Below are 19,970 nucleotides of genomic sequence, written 5' to 3'. Positions count from 1 at the left end.
CCCTACCCTCGCTCCACACTAGTGAAAACTTACTATCGATAGTACTATCGATAGTATCGATAGTTTGAAAATATCGATAGTGGGTCGATGGTATTATACTATCGATGAGACTATCGATAGTTTTTTTTACGTTAAATTAAGTAAAGAAATCATTATCTGGTACTCTTACATTTCATTGTTTGTCTGTTAATGCATACCTATAGTTAATATTATAGTCTATTTTTTTTTAATTCATTGTAGAAAAGCTTGGTAGACAAGTAGGCTACCTTCTCAAACATTTGAAAGCGGGGGAATTTGCTAATTCACTACCGGACTTATGGGTACATTTGCCTCGTGGGTTTTAGCATACATAGTAGACACCGGTATACGGTATTTTCCTTTGATCTATGGTTTTAGATTGTCATATAAAAAAAAATATATATAATGTTGTTATAATGTTTCCAATTATTAATATAATAGTAGCCCTAATCACAACCATAATTATTATATATATATATATATATTATTTATGCTATGTGAGTAAAAAAATATTTTTGTAGTGAATAATAAAAAGAAAATAGTAAGAGAATTTTTCTTTTTTTATTGTTGTAACCCTTAAAAAAACTTATTGTTATTTTATACAAATGTTGTAATATTTTGGGAAAAAAACATAAAGGGGGCTCCAGGGCGTCACTCATAAATTGTTAAAATTAATAATCTGATACAGCTTTATCTTCGACTAGGTAGAAACCATTGTTTACACTCATGCAGGCAGGATATATACAATATTATATGCATTAAAATTCCATTTGAGTGACTATCGATAGTACTATCGATAGTATCGATAGTTTTTAAAAAACTATCGAAAACTATCGATAGTGTGACTATCGATAGTAAGTTTTCACTACTCCACACTGCTACTGCACAAAAGAAAACAACAGGGACTGTTTAGGGACAGTCAGTGCTAGTAACATGACAACATTTAAACAAAGCTTGAATTCTTGAATTGACGCTGACGCTCAGGTGATGGTGGTGGATGAAGGACGACGAGCGACGTGACGTTGGGAGCATAGTCTTTCGCGCAAATCACGCATGGGCAAGACAGAAAAAGAAAGCGTTGACATGCTCTGTGGCATTGTCAGCTAGCGCCTCTCAGCAAAGAGGAATGTCTTTGATTATACTTCACCTAATATTTGTATTCGCATAGTCTGCATGTTTGCTTGGGGGAGCTCACTTACTCTACAGATCATAGTCCATACGAGCTTTGTAAATATTATTATAAATAGTATATATAATAGAACGTTCATTTGCACCACATCAAAAATATAAAATAAATGAAGAGGGTTCATTTACTCTACAGATCATAGTGCCTATAAGCCTCGTGTCTTATATTTAAAAATATAGTAGGAAGGTTCACTTACTCTACAGATCATAGTGAAAATGAGCCATGAGCATGCGGTAAAATATTAGATGGCTCACTTACACTACAGCTCATTTAGCTACACGTTGCGTGGTTTGCGTTCGTGAAACACTAGGCGCTGGCGCTATGCCCGAGTACACAACGAGTACACTTGATAAAAATTCAACAATACATTAACATAATAAGCTATCTTTCACGCTGCACGAATAGTAAACGGCAGAAGTAAAGCAGAACGGCAGTATTCGTTTACCATAAACGCCTGCAATATGATGTTCTGCAAACCACGTGACGTGTGGCTAAATGAACTGTAGTGTAAGTGAGCCGTCTTTATTCCTGAATTAAAAAATAATTCATACGCTTGACTCATAGGTACTATGATCTGTAGATTAAGTGAACCTTCCTACTGTATTTTAAATATAAGCATAGATTAAACATACTCCTCAAGGAGTATGTTTAATCTATGATATAAGACACGAGGCTCATAGGCACTATGATCTGTAGAGAAAGTGAACCTTCAATATTAATTACGAGGCTCGTATAGACTATGATCTGTAGAGTAAGAGATATATTTTGTAAATGGTGAATCCGTTGATATGAATAATTAAATAAAGTGAGCCATGTGTTACAGAGAATTACATATTTGGAGGCTCATAGTGTCTATGATTTGTAGTGTAAGTGAACCCTAACCGTTTGCTTATGTGATTTATTAGCGAATTTCCCATATAGGGAATAAGCTATTACCGTCATGGTAAGACCTTAATGCGGGACCAATTTTTTTCGTTTTGAGGTCCCTAAAGGACAAAAACACCATCCGTTCAAATTCATATAAATATAACTTATATATATATGTCCGTTAGCACTATAACTCGAGCAAAAATGATCCGATTTTGATGAAATTTGGTATAAACGTGTAAACCTACATTTATTCGCGAGTTCGCGAGCCAGCATGATCGGACTATGGGAACGGGGGTTTACGGGGGGTTTTACGGGGTAAAAAAAGGTTTTCCCAATTTTTTACCCAAAAAAACATAAAATTTTGCAATTTCTTTCTAAACCATTTTGTAGAGCCTAAAAAAATATAATTTAGTATATTGAAGCGTTATTATGCGCCTAATGGCTACGGTGAAAATTCCAAAAAAATGTAGGCTAAATTTAAAATTCCCATATTATTCTTATGGAGAACAAGTAAACTGTCGTAGTTTGCTTGTTTATGAAAAAATTTTGATCGAATTGGAAAATGTTTTTATTTCTTACTAACCATTAACATTTGACAAAAACACAGTTTTACCCTCCCTGATGCAGCAAACCTAAGTACTTGTTAAACTAATTCTATTTAAATAGGAAATAAATGTTATGTTTTAAAGCAGGTAGACATTTTAGTGTAAATCCAATCAGGCAAATGTAAGTTCGCTTAGTCTGCAGGTTTGCTGCGGCGGGGGTATATTTATATTGTTTATAGTTGTTAATTTTCCTCAATGACTAAACATTTTTATTCAAGTCATTAATAATTTAACTATTTATTAAGTACCTGGGGACCAAGCTTTGCTTGGGGAAAATCATTATTTTACTCTTAAAGCAGTCTTTATAGTATTGCAGACATTAATCCATTCCCACACTCAACACTGCTCGCCTTTACTACTTCCTCCACCACTCCCTACGTCGTGGACCTGTTTCCCTTCCTTCCCATAGCATTTTAGAATTGCAGATACATTAATGTAATTGCCACATACAGTTCCCACACTCTGCACTGTTACTTCCTTCACCATTTCCTACGTCATGGACCTGTTTCCTTCCCTTCTCAGGGTTCATTGCGGTATTTTTTAGGGGCGGTGAAAACTGTTAAATTGCGGCAAATCAAAGGCGTGAGACTGTGACTGTGCGAGAGATATCATCAAGATCGTAGGAAGCGTCTGCAAAGACTTTGCGATCGAACATTTAATCCACGATTTCACAGTGATCACGAGTTGGATCAACATAGTTGTAATCCACGATCATGGACGATAGTCCCTACTTTGTTGCTATTGTACGTGACGACGATGGTGATGATTGATCTTTGTACATGCAATCGATCTTGTCATGGAAGCTTGAAATGCACAAGTCAGTCATAAGTTCAACAGTAAAATATGCTAAACTAAAGCAAAATAAGTGTTCATTCTACAAAACTAAATAATAGTAGTTATTTTTGAAAAAAAAAACATCAAGCAAAATTAATAGAGCTAAAGTCTGCTTCAAAAAATGCTTTAAGGCTGTAGAAGGGCCTTACTATCAACCATGCATACTCCACATTCTTAAAACTACCTAGGGTAACATGCAGAGCTGAAAAAGGCAAGCAATTGAAAAGGTCAACCTGTACCTGTAGCTTCAAAGAATGTGAGAACCATGGTCAGTCTTGTGTAGGGTCTACAGATTTTGTTTTGACCTCGTGTCCCATGATTCTGTACGTGCCTGTGAAGATGCATTTTTGTATGTAAGAGACATGCAAAAACGTACAGGTTGATTACAGTTTGATTTTTTCCCTTGAAAAAAAAAAGGTTTGCAGTGTGTATTAGTGTCATAGTTTGGGATGATTCTCAACATCTTCTTCTTTGCTACACTACACTACTTACACTACACTACTTATGGAGCTAGAACTCCCCAAAAACAGCAACCCATAGGCAATTCTACTATGAAAAGTGAGAAATAAACCATTTTTAAGCAATCAGGGGATATACAGGCTTTTGATTTTCTTACTAAACATATTATTCGGTGTAACGATTTACATAGGTGTTTAACATGCTCATGCCATGTTAGTTTGGAATCTAAGTTATGTACATAGGAGCTTAACACACTGAGAGAATTCATTTTCTAAATTACCAGTATTTTGTCAAAGTAAATACAGCAGTTTGAGTTTTTTCTCTATTCATTAGTAACATATTAATTGGCTTTGTAGGCTAACACTCATTTGCCTGATCATGAATATTATTAGTAGCCACTGGGATTTCAGTAAGTACTACATTTATAGTGAGAAAGGTTACGTCACCAGCAAATAGGTTGGATTTACATTCAAAATTTGAGGACAGGTCGTTTATGGCTATTAGGAACGGTACCAATCCCAGTACATATTCAGTTTCAGAACCAATCCCTGTGGTACCCCGTACTTAACCTCAGTTACGTTAGAAAATGAGTTATTTGAAGACACTTTTTGGAGCCGACCGTTGAGTTATGATTTTAACAAAGAATTTTTATTGCCAATGATTCCATAAAAATCTGATTTGTACAAAAGAATATTATGATCGACACAGTCAAATGCTTTTGACAAATCATAGAGGACTGCTCCTGTAGGATTTCCGCTTTCAAAGCCAGCAAGCACATGATTACTTATGAACAGTTTGATTGCATCGATCGTAGATCTACCAGGCCTGAAACCATACTGACGGTCAATAAAAAGGTTATGCTGTTAAAAATTACTTACAGTATCTGATTTTTTTACTACAGTTTCAAAGACTTTTGAAATAACAGGGACCAGAGAAATCGGCCGGTACCCTCCTGGATCACTCCTGCTACCTTTTTTTTGTACACATACACAACTTTAGATATTTTGAGTTTGGATGAGAAAATCTCCTCATTTAAACTGGCATTAGTACACAAAGTGAAAGGTTCGGCTACTGATTCCATTAAGGCCTTTAAAATGACTGATTATAGCCTATGTACACCACAGTTTCTAGATTACTTCATATCTTTGATCATCTTTAGAACACTCTGGAGCCACATACTATAGAGTCCACTGTAGGTTTGACATGAGGATTCTTCAGATGCTCAGTTAGCAGTTCACCATCGGTTACGTCTGTGGTGTCGATGCTCCGCCACAACCCTCTGGAAAAAATCACTGAAAGTCTCTACAGATGGTTGGGAATGAACACAAGCGGAGTAGGTCCCACTTTCTTCCTTGACTACTTGCCAGGCTGCTTGACACTTATTTTTGCAGCATTAATGAAGTTGGTGTTGTGATCCTTCTTAGCTTTAAGTAACATGGACTTGTATTCCTTGTTTACCGTTTTGTATTTGTTTTTAACTTCCTTGCCAGTAGAACGGGCGCAGTCGAGCAAGAGCAAAAGGTAGTTCCTCATACGTGCAAGTTGTGGAGTAAACCACTTCTTTTGCTTCGATCTCCTGTTGAGTCTTGAGCGAAGGTCTAGTCTTCAAAAGTAAAAATAGGTTTAACCAGTACATGAATATATTGTGAAATTTGTTATACCTGTCCTCTGCGTTCAGACCGTGGAGTTCAGCACACAAATCAATTTTCTTGAGGCATTGCTTGAGATTATAAAGCTTCAGGTAATCAACAGCATGGCCTCTAGGCCTCTAGGTAAGAATGGCGTTCGAGGGAGGCTCCTCATTTTCGCACAGAGTTGCGTTTAGGTTAGACCTATTAATGTTTGCATTAAAGAAACAATGATCGGATATTGCCCAGTCATGCACTTCAACCGAGTAGTTTAAAGGTTTAATATTAGTCAATATAGTCTATGCATGCATTTGCCCTTGTAGGTCTGTAGTTGGTACAATAGTAATAGATATCCGCCGGTTGGAGAATATCATGGATCAAAGTAAATTGAGCACACCACACACCAGTGGATTTGTATTTCTTTGTAAAATGGAGTGTCCGTAAAATAAATGAAAATGAAAGTCTATGATCAATTCTTGAACGTCACAACACGTCCTATTTTCTCCCTCAAGCCTCTCCCGTGTTGTGTTTCCGAATTCCGAATTCTGTTCACTGACTATGTTTTTTTACCAGTCTCATCGTCTGCTGCATGTGTCAATTTCCTAGTTATTTCGTAGTTCTTCCAGTTCCAAATTCTAGTTCTGTTCTGTTTGTCACTTGCAATAGGTTAAGTTAGTGAAAGGTCTATTTCCTGAATTAAATATCTAGTTTTTCGTTCTTTGTGTAAAAGGTAGGTTATTTATATTAACAAAACTCCCTTAGTTGTTAATTAAATTATAGAAACGCCCGAGGGTTGAAATTCAAAAAGCTTTATCTTAACTAGGCCTAGGCCCAACAATTAATATTGGCATTCGTTTTAGATAGCCTATAAGGGTACAGTTTCTTAACTGGGCTACGCTAATATTGATTGAAACTATCGAATTGAAAATATTGATTAATAATCGATATTTAAAAATATATCTAGCCTATTATAAAATTAATCTAATTATCATAACCTAACCTAACCAACCAAACTTGCTGATGGTAAAAAAATCGCATGAAGGTTTACTAATCGAATCGATAGTTTCAATCAATATTAGCGTAGCCCAGTTAAGAAACTGTACCCGCCTAAAATTAAAAAGCCGTTATTAATCTTCTGCAGGCTAATCTTTCCATACATTACATTACCCGCATTTAGATCAACTTATATTTTGGTGTGTTACGTTGCACACATTCAGGATTCATGAGATTTGTTTGAAGTTTGTTCATTCCAATGGCTGAGTAATTTCACAAAGATTCAACAAAACATTTCTATTGAGATGTTTGAATCGTCTTATTTCTAAACTAGCTGTGTGCCCGTTCTACGTACGGGGATCTAATAGTAGTCAGTTGAATGTGACAAAAATCACACAATGTTGGGTTTTTGGACATTTGTAATTTTATTTCTTAAGTAGGTAGGCCATGTATTCTATGGAAAAGTACTGGTACCTACCAAGGATCGTCGTCGAAAAGGTTTTTAGATGTATAAATAAGTAGGCGTACGTACTCAAGAGATGGGCTATGGGCCTATTGGCAGTATGGTCCAGCGATTGCATTAACTTACACGGTGAGTAGAAACAGAAAGTGACACATTAGAAAACGAGTTTAGCATCATCCGTAAACCTCTGTTACAATCACCCACTGCAGTTGTGATTTTTTTACTTTACACTTTACACAATCGCCATTTAAGCGCTGTCAATGAGTGGAAACCTTGTTTGTAAGCTATTGGCGACGATCATTAAGTGTCCCAGCCACAACACTGATTCAAGGTCTTTTGTTTGGTTATAAAAACTCAAGAACAATTTTATACACAAAGAATTTCTGGTTCCTGACCTGGATGATGCCTAGGTATTTAATTTCATTTACGGGTTACACTATGATATTGCACTTGCAACTTTTTAGGCCTATTAAATCCGTTATGTAAGAAAAACGTTTTTGATCCTACTTGGTTGGGATTTGCTTTCAAAACGTGATTTGAAATGGTTGCGGTATTTGTAAACAACATTTGTAAACATATCAGTGACAGCTAGAAAAAATAATCTTGATTTGAACAGCTGTTCGTTTTTTCATAGACGATTATGTGATAAAAATTAAACAAAAATTTGACAAAAATCGCACAAAACTGCATTTTTGAACGTCCGTAATTTTATTTACAAAGTAGTGAGGCCATATTTTAATCGCTAAAGACACTCTCGCCAATCCAGTGAAAAGATTAAAATGACTTGGATCTTGATAGGTACTCTCGTTTTCACGGAGAAGATTGCGTAAAATGCCATCTTGAGTGTTACAGACAGACAGAAAGACAGATAGAGAGACAGACAGACAGACAGACAGACAGAAATAGAGATAAGACTTTTTTCTGCTTCTTTAATGTATAAAACGTAAAAATAACCTAAAAATATATAATTCTGAGCAATGTACAGACAAAACTCTAATTTTATTTATATATAAGAAGATCACTAACTTATGTAGAGTTTTAGTATATTGAAGTGTAGGCTACATTAATGGGTACAGTTCAGCAGAGAACCTGGGATTTATTGCCTAGTATAAATATTGTGATTACTAGCTTGTACCCGCGGCTTTGCCTGCGACGGTATAACCATAAATATTATTCAGCACAAGAAATAAACAGAGTGTTCAAAATGAATAGTTTAAATTATTTATTATATCTGTAAATGAAAAACTGATGTTCCTTGGTGAACATTTAAGCAACACTAAAAATCTTTATTTATTTACAAATTGGAATAGAAGCATATTTTTTGTAATCATCTGTTTAAAGAAAGACAAAGTTCAATATAATTAAACCTTTAACTAACATAACATTTTCTCCGGGGCGAGTTTAAGTCATCAGCTTGGCTAGTTTAGCAGTCGGTCTTCTCCAGGTGCCGGTGGACGTTTTGATGTCTGCCACCCTCACTTGGCCATCTCGTCCAGGGTAAACAGCTTCGACTACACCCTTTGTCCACCTTCCACTGGCTTGGTTTTCATCAGTTATTAAGACCAAGTTACCGACTTGCAGATTTACTTGTTTTGTGTGCCACTTGGAGCGTTTGTTTAGTAAAGGCACATATTCTTTCAGCCAACGTTTCCAGAATTTGTCTGCCATGTCCTGTGCGATCTTCCATTGTCTATGCAGGTGCTTCTCCGTTATAATGACAGCTGGTGTGACTCTATCTGCTCCTCCCTGGAGAAAGTGGTTTGGTGTCAAAGGGAGCTCATCATTAGGGTCGTCTGATACAGGAAATAAGGGTCTGTTGTTGATTATGTATTCTACTTCACATAATAGAGTAGTCAACGTTTCTTCTTTAGGAGCTTGGGTGTTTAAAATCACTCTTAAACATTTCTTCACCGATTGTATAAGACGTTCATGCGCACCACCCATGTGAGGGCTCGCCGGTGGTAGAAAAGTCCACTTCATCATCTTCCCCACGCAGAACGTTTTAATTTGTTCGTTATCAAACGACTCAAGTCCTTTTCTTAATTCGTTCTCTGCGCCCTTAAAGTTGGTACCATTGTCTGATATCAATTCCGAAGGACAACCCCGTCTTGCTGCAAATCTCCTGATCGCAAGAATTGCCGAGTCCGTATTGAGAGAAGCTGCAATCTCCAAGTGTACCGCTCGCACTGACAGACATGTGAACAACACTCCATATCGCTTTTCTCTTCTGCGACCTATAGTGACTTCCAGAGGCCCAAAATAATCCACAGCCACACAGGTGAATGGACGTCCATATGGTTCTAATCTGTTTGCCGGAAGAGGAGCCATCTCAGGATTTTTAGGTGTGTAAATAGAAATGAAGAAGAAGCTACTTGAAGACAGACTGTCATCGCTTAGCAGGGGATCGTCAAGAGTCAGTAGCAGATCATCTAGGACTTCAATTTCTTCTCTTCCACGACCATTGCCCACAAAGGAAACTGTTGAAAAGTGGATGCAGACAAAGGATCAAGCTGAAGACATTAATAAAAATAACGTTTTGAAGCTTTGTACTAATGTTCCAGTAAATGTTATGAAGAGTGTACAGCAGGAGGTATCCTTGCCGCATCACGAAGTACAGTCTAGTTTCCAGCCTCGAGAAGAAAACTGTGAAAATCCTCGAGAAGCAAGGACTGTAGCTTTCAGCGAAGGAAGGAGAATTCCTCGAGATGTTTCGTGTTTCCCTCGAGATTGTCAACCTGATAAAATGATATTTAGAGAGAAGATGCCGGCGAGAATATTGTCAGCTCTACCTAATTTCAGCGGAGATCTAGACCAATGGCCCGCTTGGATAGCTGAATACAGGCGATCTACTGAATTTAATGACTACACTGATTTGGAGAATCTTCAAAGACTTCAGAAGTGTATTACTGGAAAAGCTAAAGAAATGATATCAGCACTGTTGATATATCCTGAGAACGTACCAGAAATTGTTAATTTGTTGGAACGGCGTTTTGGAAGACCAGATATAATTATTAAAAATCTCATAGCAAGCGTGAAAGGTCGACCACCAACTAAGGACTACAAGCCTGACACTTTGGTTGCTTTTAGTGACATGGTAAGGAACTTAGTAGTTACGGTAAAATCCTTGAAGCAGGACCACTACTTGTTTAACCCACAACTTATGGAAGAGCTCACAGAAAAACTGTCCACCAACATGAAGCTCAACTGGGGAATGTTTGTCACTTCACCACAGTCTCAATTGAAACAACCAATTGGCCTCGACAGCTTTTCGACGTGGCTCTCTTCTGTGGCGGATGCAGCAATTATATGTGCTCCCAGTACATCTACTAGTGGAAACTTTAAAAACATGTCATCAAGAAATGAATCAAACTCCAAGAACTTTGTATTAGTACAACATGAAGGTGACAAGAAGTTTAAAAAACGTATATGTGTTTGCTGCAAAAAACAAGACCATACATTGACAGAATGCAAGCAATTCCTAAAGTATGATGTAAATAAAAGATGGGAGACAGTCAAGAGTAACAGTCTGTGTTTCAATTGCTTGAAGACTAAACACCGAGCGATGACTTGTCGTAACAAACTTGCTTGTGGAGTTAATGGCTGCACCTATTTCCATAATAAACTGTTACACGTGACCTCAAAAGAAGAAGGTGCTAATAAAGAGACACCTAAATTGGAAATTCACAGTGAACATATGGGGTTTCAAGAAGAACCTGTTGCAAGAGTGTTGTTGAGGGTTCTCTCAGTAACATTGGTAGGAAAAAATGGCAAGCAAATTGAAACATTTGCTTTAATTGATGACGGTTCAACTATTTCTGTCATCGAAAAGGGATTGGTTGAAGAACTCGAAATTGATGGACCTACTAAACCTGTATCTTTCTCCTGGACAGATGGATCTGTTTATACAGAAAAAGAATCTCAGGCTGTAACACTGACAGTTATAGGAGATACAGGCGAACACTTGACTCTAAACAACGTGAAGACTTTGACAGCCTTGCAGTTACCAATACAGTCCATGAATTCAGAACAAATGAAAAATAAATGGTCTTATTTACAGGAAATCCCTGAAGAAGTGTTTCAGCGTGGTCGTCCACGACTACTGATTGGACATGAACATGTACATTTGACAGTGCCTCTGAAAGTAATCATTGGACCTACAAATGCACCGATTGCTTTGAAGTCGAAACTAGGTTGGACAATAAATGGTCCTACTGGAAATGTAAACTATCAAACTCGTATAGACAACGACTTTGTTATGTTTAAACATGAAACAAATTCAGATATGTTGGAGCTTAACTCACTAGTTAAAGAAAGTTTTGAGAGGGATTTTATCGACTGCCCGATTAAGGAATCCAATAAAAGTGATGAAGAGGTTAGAGCAGAAAAAATATTGGAAAATACCTGTTCACAAACAGAAGATGGTTGTTGGCAAACTGGTTTGTTATGGAAAGAAGACAAACCATGGTTACCAGAAAGTCGTTCCGTTGCATTGAAGAGATTTAACTACGTTGAAAATAAAATGAAAGAGGACCCAAAACTATGTCAACAATATCATCAGAAAATAGCAAGTTATGCTGAAAAGGGATATGCAAAAAAGTTAAATTTGGATAAGGTGAAGAACAAAAGTGAGAAAACCTGGTACCTTCCTCACTTTCCTGTCTACAATCCCAGAAAACCAGACAAGTTCCGTTTTGTGTTTGATGCTGCGTCAAAATCACATGGAACGAGCCTGAACAGTTGTCTACTACCTGGACCAAATTTATTCAATAGCCTGATAAGTATTCTGTTCCAGTTCAGAAAACATGAAATCGCATACGCAGCAGATATTGAAGAGATGTTTTTGAGAATAAAGATTATTCCAGAAGATCAAGATGCTTTAAAATTTCTGTGGCGGGGAGAAGAAAGTGGAAGAGTAGAAGAGTGGTGCATGGCATTATTGAATTTCGGAGCTGTCTGCTCATCATCTTATTCAATTTATGTCCATCAAACCAATTCTGAGAAGATACTGGAGAATAGTCTAATAGCTCAGAGCCTGGTTGGTACAGGCAAGTGCTGTACTGCGTTAAGTCAGCCAGTGATAAAGTGGATCTTTGGTCAAGTGTCTGAGTGTGACCAGATGTCTACTGCCACCAAGATTACATACTACAACTGTAGCAGGGAGAAATGTATCACTTTGGACAGAAACCTCGCTGAACCTGGCGGAATGTTATCTGAAGATGCACCTAAAAGAGGAGGATCAGTGTTTATGAAAATTTTAGAGTTCACAGAGAGTCAGAAGGCTTCGTCCCAGCTTGAGACAGAATATGCAAACATCGACCAGAAGATCTGGACAATTCATAAGGACGCTGACAAGCACTACTCCCTGAACCAAAGGCTAGAGATCAGACAAGCAGACGTAGAAATGGCGAAGACCAGGATACAATTGTTCATGAGAGTCAGTGAGTGCAAGAAAAAAGAAAAGAAGTTTTCAAAAAAGGTTAAGCAGCTGGAAGCTAAAGTAAAAGATGTAAAAAAACCAAGAGAAAAAGAATTAAAATCTGCAGAACAAGAAAATAAACTATTACAGAAAAAGGCAGAGGAAAGCAGAAATAAGTGGAAGGAAAAAGAGCAGAAGTTTGTAACGTCAAGGTCAGAAATTGAAGAATTGGTAAAGAGCATTGAAAACGAACAGCAAGAAATCGAAAAATGTGTGGCTACCAATGAACAACTGAATAATAAAGAGCTTGAAGAACATACCGGGCAAGCAAATCAAGCTCATACAGATGTTAAGACGCTCCATAAGCAAGTAATTGATCAGAAAAATATTTTGTCAAAAGTGAACAATGAAAATACAGTAACACAGAAAGACAAAGCAGCATTAGAGAAGGAAAGTGAGATGCTGCGGAAAATGATAGAGTTGCAGCACAAGATCACTAAACTGAAGTCAGACTCTGGCAGTGCTAAGAATACGCTGAATGACTTCTTGAAAGCTTACAAATGGATTGAGACGGACAGACAGTTCTTTGGTCAGCCGGACGGAAAGTACGATTTCAAGACTAGTGACCTTCACCAAGTTCAGAAGCAACTGTCTATACTCAAGGAGACGAGGAACACAGATTCAAGAGGCATGTTGTCAAAAGGTTAAAGAAGCTACCTATCCTGGCAAAAGTGGCAAAGTCAAGATTGTCGACGTCTGAACTAAATAAAGGAATTTTCAGAAGACCTACCAACAAATATGTAAAACTTAATGTTTAAAATGTTGTGGCCCGGAGAAATGTTAAATAGTTTTGTTATAGTATAATATTTTAAGCTGAATGAATATTTAGTATGCAATGGAACAATGATTCAGTCTAATTTAATAATAATTTGGTCAGCTGGTTTATTGGTTTCAAAATAAATGAAATGAAAAAAACATGAGTTTTTATTAGCAAAATAATTTAAACTGTTAATTTTGAATACTGACTCTTGACGATCCCCTGCTAAGCGATGACAGTCTGTCTTCAAGTAGCTTCTTCTTCATTTCTATTTCCTTCCGCTTGGCTTCTTCCTCCACTCGGGCAAGTCTTTCATCAGCTGCTGCTATTTTTACTGCTGCCTCTGCCTCTGCTTCAGCTGCTGCTATTTTTACTGCTGCCTCTGCCTCTGCTTTCTCCGCCGCCGCCTTTGCTTTAGCACATGATACAACAAGGGACGTTTCTTCTTCCTGTATCTTAATCAATTCGTCCATAACCTCTAAAACACTTTCATTCCTACTCCTACTTGAGCTAGTTTTATGAGATCTTACCGACAAAGGAATATGCTTATCACTTACTGCCTCATTATTTTTACCATCAAAATCCTGAGATTTTATAGCAGACTTCTTGACTTTGGACCTTGTAAATGCTCCAGTAGTCGACATTTAGTTGATTCGCAAAAGTTTCGGCACCAATGTTCAAAATGAATAGTTTAAATTATTTATTATATCTGTAAATGAAAAACTGATGTTCCTTGGTGAACATTTAAGCAACACTAAAAATCTTTATTTATTTACAAATTGGAATAGAAGCATATTTTTTGTAATCATCTGTTTAAAGAAAGACAAAGTTCAATATAATTAAACCTTTAACTAACATAACACAGAGTATTACAAATTACAATCATCACAATAATTATCCGTACCGTAGTGGCTTCGCAACAATCACAAAAATAAGATTTATTCATCATTGCCTCCAGGATTGAATATTGACAGTATAAAATAGGTTTATCTTAATACCTTAATTACTTACATCATCAATCCTAAATTTTTAGTCTGGGCGACTAGTTTCGAAACCACAGTTTCATTGTCAAGCCTGTTGCTTCATTATCATTGGTCACTAGACAGGAGTCGGGTACAGTCGCATCGAGTACGTCACCGCGCGTGTAATGGCCGGCCGCACATTTTTTTATGTAAATGTATTCGTATTGTACCCGTGTTCGTGTGTGTTATGTGTTGACTATTTGTGTATTGACGACGACATTTTGTTCCAATAATTTAATGAAGCATCAGGCTTGACGATGAAACTAGTCGCCCAGACTACAAATTTAGGATAGATGACGTAATTAAGGTTTGTAAACCTATTTTATATTGTAAAAATAAGATAATCGATTAGGTATTATTATTCATTGTGTCACACACAGTTAAAAAAATCATGTTACGATTAAAAATTCTACAGCAATAAAATTCCAATTAAAAACTAAATTAAAACCATTTGTTTAGTCTTCGACTAAAAAAATCTTGGAACTGAAAATACTGTGACTCTTCAGCTTCTCCAAGTATAGTTCTTTCATAGCTGTATCAGCTCTTCTAATACAGGTAAAGAAACCTTTCCACCAGGACAACACATTCCACCAGGCTCATCTTTCCATTTTAATGTTCTGCAGTGTATACACTCTCTGTCCATTCAATATATTTTCAATAATTTGTATTGTCTATTTATAATCTATTGTTGTGTGGTATTCTATTGCATCATTTTCAAACACACACCAAATATCAAAGTATCTATGTTGAATGAATTTCCCAAGAATATTTTTCTACTAAGTGCGTTATTTCAAAATAAATAACAGTTTCAATTTCCAATGACTTGAAAGAGTCAACTGAAAGATAATGTAATCAATCACTTCACTCCAGTTATCGAAACTGGAAACAAACTCACTCTGAAAACGAGCGCTCTTGTGTGTATCATGTGTTTACTATGAACAGCTGTAGGCCCAATTAATAAAAATTATTTGTCAGTTTAAGTAACGGAAAGTAAATAAAGATACGTCTTATAACACTTAAAACATATATTTACGCTTATACTGTTACTCACAAGACGGTAAATATACAAAAGATGGTAAGTGGTGATCGATTTCGATTGGACACTCCAACCATCATCAGACCCAATAGGCGAATGACAAGAATCTTGAATGGCGTCCCTACTTATACCCTATTGGCTACCGGAAACACCGGCCAATCTTGATTCTTGTATCCCTATATTTTGCTGCTAACTTTGCTTGACTAGCTTCACTAAATAACTTCTTGATCAGCATTGTACGTGTTATTAAATTTACGGAAAGTAAATAAAGATACGTCTTATAACACTTAAAACATATATTTACGCTTATACTGTTACTCACAAGACGGTAAATATACAAAAGATGGTAAGTGGTGGTAAGTCGTGAACGAACTTCGACCTGGAGGCGAGTTAGCGTAGCGAACGAGCTAACCTGAAGGCAAGTGAGCGCAGCGAACGAGCTCCAACCTAAAGGTGAGTGAGCGTAGCGAACGAACTTCAACCAGTACGTGAATGAGCCATGCGAATACTTATGAAGTTAAACGGGCCGAAGCCCGCGGGTACAGCTAGTAAGAAATACATTGGGATTTTGATGGCCTATGAGGCAAAGCCCTAGAACTTTTATTACCGGAATTGGTGAAAGGGGGCATCTACACAACAAATACTTAATTTTGACACCTCGTTTGTAAAAATCCGTCCATTATTAACGGAGGAGTAGTGTTTTGTAGAAATCGCCTTCACGTATTATATATAAGGATTATCTAAGATTCTTAACCCACACGAGACGAATTATTCTATCATAATGAAAATCTGGATGTAGGCTAAGTGTGTTTATAATTGCATTTTTTTGTATGACCCATTATGAAATTAATACCATCAAATTATAACTATACAAAGATTATTTGAGAATTTTTTAACAATTTTAAAGCGGTGCATTTAAAAAAAAATGTAAATTAATTTTTTAATTTGAAATTTGAAAAAGTTTTTTATTGTTATCTCTATGGTGTTGTATATATTTTTAAAAAGGGCTTATTAAATGCAGCATAATTACACCACTCTCATCTTCCTAGCTTGATTTTGAGAGATGCTAGATTAGTTTAAAATCTCATCAACAGGTTGTTTTTTAAGCATTTTTTGTATAGTTAAACAAGCCGTAATTTTGAAAATAGTTGAGATATCAAGTAAAATTTTTGTATTTTTCTTAATGGCTATAGGGCGTACTAGTATACCAAATTCAATCAAAATCTAAGATGGTCAGGTAAAATTTTGATTTAAATTGTGTTTCACTCAAGCCTGAAATCAACAAATCACAAACCATAAATGTCATATTCACTAAACTGTTAATAAAGAACATGAGCTACCATCCAAAGAAACGTCAATTTAATCTGCAATACCTACATACAACTTTCTGAAGCATAACAACGTGTATAAATCAACATTTGACCTGGTAAAACTTAGAAAAAGATTGTTATTAATTAGCACTATTCACCATGATAGGCCTTCATGGGTCTTGAACCATTATTTAATATTTTTTTTTAGTTTAAAATTGTTAGCTGGCCAAAAAACAGCAAAATCTGGTTTAATGGCAAGGTTTTATTTTCATCATTTTCAGTTTTCCTACAGAAAAAACATTTCAGATATTCATTTTTGAATAATAATTTAAGTGTTGAATTGTGCGAGCATTATTTCAATTAAAATATTTATATCTAAGGGGAAATCGTCACAGTAGGATATATAGTCTTTTGTAATGGGAGATTGCATATATATAGGCAGCAGTGGCTTCTACCAGTTTAAAGTGGGAAAGCCGGATTCGCCACATGGCTATAAAATGATATAAATATATTACTATAATGGCTATGCTGTTGGTACAAAACGTTTCGTTTTTCAGCAATAAATCCTAGTTCATTAGTACGAGTGAGCCATAGCTTGGGTCCCGTTTTAATGTAATAAGCAAATGTTAAGTTTATAACATTATTTATCTGATATTTTGCTATATGATCTTGTCACAACTAATTTAGGTAGGGTCCATAATCAAGTCTTCGAAAAAAAAAAAAACTGCAAAGAATTGTGTTAAGCTATACATTCAATTCATGTTACTCAAACACAAGTTGATCACACAATATTGCATACTCAAGTGACATGAGCATTTTATTCTTCCAACAAACTTTTATCCTAGAAAAGTAATGCTTAAATCAAGCCCACAATGTTTCTCAAGATTATATATTTAAGAGCTGAAAAATATTCACTTCGTAAGTAAACCAAAACGATCTATCATGTGAACTTGTGTAATGAGCAGTTGACCTAATAGGTATTTGATAAAGTTAGACAAACGAGATAGTATTTGATATGACATTGACATATCTAAGATGATGATACTCACACTTGACAGTATTTGCACACAAGTTACACAATATGTAGTAAAACTCATAAGAAGTTAATAAGTTGTGTAACATAATTTTGTTGTTTCTCCATTTTCATTATGGAGGGTTCATAAAATCTTATGGCCTATAATTAATTCTTAATTTACTTACCGCACTTTACAACAAAATGAAATTTTATGCAGTATTAAAAGTGATTCAAGCCAAAGATTGTGAGAAATTGTGACGTTCTCACTGTTTTATATATGCTCATTAACAAGCAAACAACAACAGTTTGCTAAAGTTTGTGTGTTTGTTTGTTTGTTTGAAGTTTAATCACGCATTAACTACTGGATGGATTGGGCTGAAATTTGGCATGATGATAGCTCACATTCCCGATTAACATATAGGCATATTATTATCTCAAAAATCCTTTCGGGCTCTACCCCAGTGGCTCTGTAGTTCCCCATGTTAACCTAATGAGTACTCATATTTAAAGGGAATTAAATAATTTAGTCAGCGGTTTCAACTAAAAAAGTTGGTTCTATGATATGCAAAAGCATTAAAATTATAAGATTTACCAACAGGGTGCAGCACTATTATTTTTTTTGCATTTATGAAAACAGCTAGGCCTAATTTGAACTAAGCAGCAACAAAAAAATGTGATACACAATGAGAACTGTCAAAGTAGGATTGTTTACAGTTCTGTTTATGTTTTTAATTTCATAAATAATTTGTGATATTTTGTGAATTTTTAATCATTTATTTTATTCTATTGTTTAGGTGAAGTGGTAGAACATTATGGCTATGGTAGATGTGTAATACTATATAGTATTCCGTAAATTTAAAGAAGCAGCAAATTTTATCAAACTGTGTCCTCCCCCATTGCAACGCAAAGCTTGAGTATAACTGCAATAAGAATTTTATACTTATATGGCAACCCCGTACAAAGGACGGGTAGTCTGCTAGTTCTCCATAAGAATAACATGAGAATTTTAAATTTAAATTTTTTGAAATTTTCTCCGTAACCATTAGGCGCATAATAACGCTTTAAGTTAATATACTAAATTATTTGTTATTTTTAAGCTCTGCAAAATCGATTGGAAAGAAATTGCTGAGTTTTATGTTTTTAGAGTAAAAAATTAGGAAAACCAATTTTTACCCCATAAAACCCCCCATTAACCCACATTCCCATGGTCCGATCATGCTGGTTCACGAACTCGTTCGAATAAATGTAGGTTTACACATTTATACAAAATTTCATCAAAATCGGATCATTTTTGCTTGAGTTATTGTGCTAATGTACATGTATATGAATTTGAACGGTTGGTGTTTTTGGTCTCTAGGGACCTAAAAAGGAAAAAGTTAATTGCTCCCGGGTCCAGGTCTTGCCATGAGTAAGCCTACTTTGGTAGTAGCTTATTCCCTATATGGGAAATTCGCTAAAAGAGGTTCCAGACTTAATTGTCACCCTGTATAACATAATGTAAAGAAGAAAATAATTACATTTTTATAACTGAATAGCTTTACCAAACAATGTTGCCAGTGATAAAAGTGAATATTTTCAGAAAACACAATAAAGTACTAGACCAACACAGCCAGTTTCCCGCGCATTCAATTGCTTGAAAGTGCTGTGAACCTCAGTATTTAAAAAAATAAATATCCCATGCAGTAGAGAATGTATTTTGCACGTTTGACCTTTGAAAATTTCAATTTCACAAAATAAGTAGATGCAAAGTTGTTCAGCAGGGATATTAAATTGTACACAATGGAAAATAAATATTCTGCACATCATTGCACACCTTTATTCAAACAACTTTCCCAATCTGACCTTGAAGTTGCCTCCAACCTGTATAAAGGACATTTTTACACTTTCTAAAATCTTGTATGTTGACATCAATCAGTGGCCTAACAGACTAACTATGGGTATTCCTTTCTACCACAGTTCTGGTTTTGTGTTTTTATTAATATTTTCCACATGTTGCAGGTAGGCTAGTGAAAGAGATAGACCTATTTGAAAACAAATTACTTTTTATTTTCATTGGGTTGCTAATAAAGTATAGTTAATTTTAAACATTAAACTATTTTATTTTTAAAGGGGCATCTATAAGATCAACAAACTTAATTTTTTTGCAAACAATCTTTAGATTCAATCTGCAAATTAATGTATACGGTATCTGTTTTTAAAAGTTTATTTAGGATACAGTACGGTAGGCTATTTACTCACATATTACCGGAATAAATAATATTTCATGATTCTTTTTCAAATTATAAAATAATTTTAATT

The 19,970-nt window shown here is 35.7% G+C and overlaps 1 protein-coding gene across 2 annotated transcripts in view; it reads left to right on the top strand.

The window, feature by feature from the left end:
* The first annotated feature begins 6,230 nt into the window (after nucleotides 1–6,230).
* The window catches only part of LOC128987810 (xaa-Pro aminopeptidase ApepP), a 29,627-nt gene continuing 15,887 nt past the window's right edge, over nucleotides 6,231–19,970 (top strand). The window contains exon 1 of one of the 2 annotated variants that reach the window (XM_054408848.1): nucleotides 6,231–6,330. Coding sequence is in view for 1 of the 2 variants with exons in the window: in XM_054408841.1 (XP_054264816.1) it covers nucleotides 19,606–19,670 (65 nt within the window). In the remaining variant the exon portion in view is untranslated. Of the gene's footprint in view, nucleotides 6,331–19,580; nucleotides 19,671–19,970 lie in introns of those variants that run through there. The other variant, XM_054408841.1, reaches the window with a different exon arrangement.

The sequence above is a fragment of the Macrosteles quadrilineatus genome, unplaced genomic scaffold, assembly GCF_028750875.1.
Source record: "Macrosteles quadrilineatus isolate MER2022 unplaced genomic scaffold, UCM_ALF_1.0 Scaffold_1__1_contigs__length_201487025, whole genome shotgun sequence".
Lineage (NCBI taxonomy): Eukaryota > Metazoa > Arthropoda > Insecta > Hemiptera > Cicadellidae > Macrosteles > Macrosteles quadrilineatus.
This window is presented reverse-complemented; position numbering and strand designations above follow the sequence as displayed.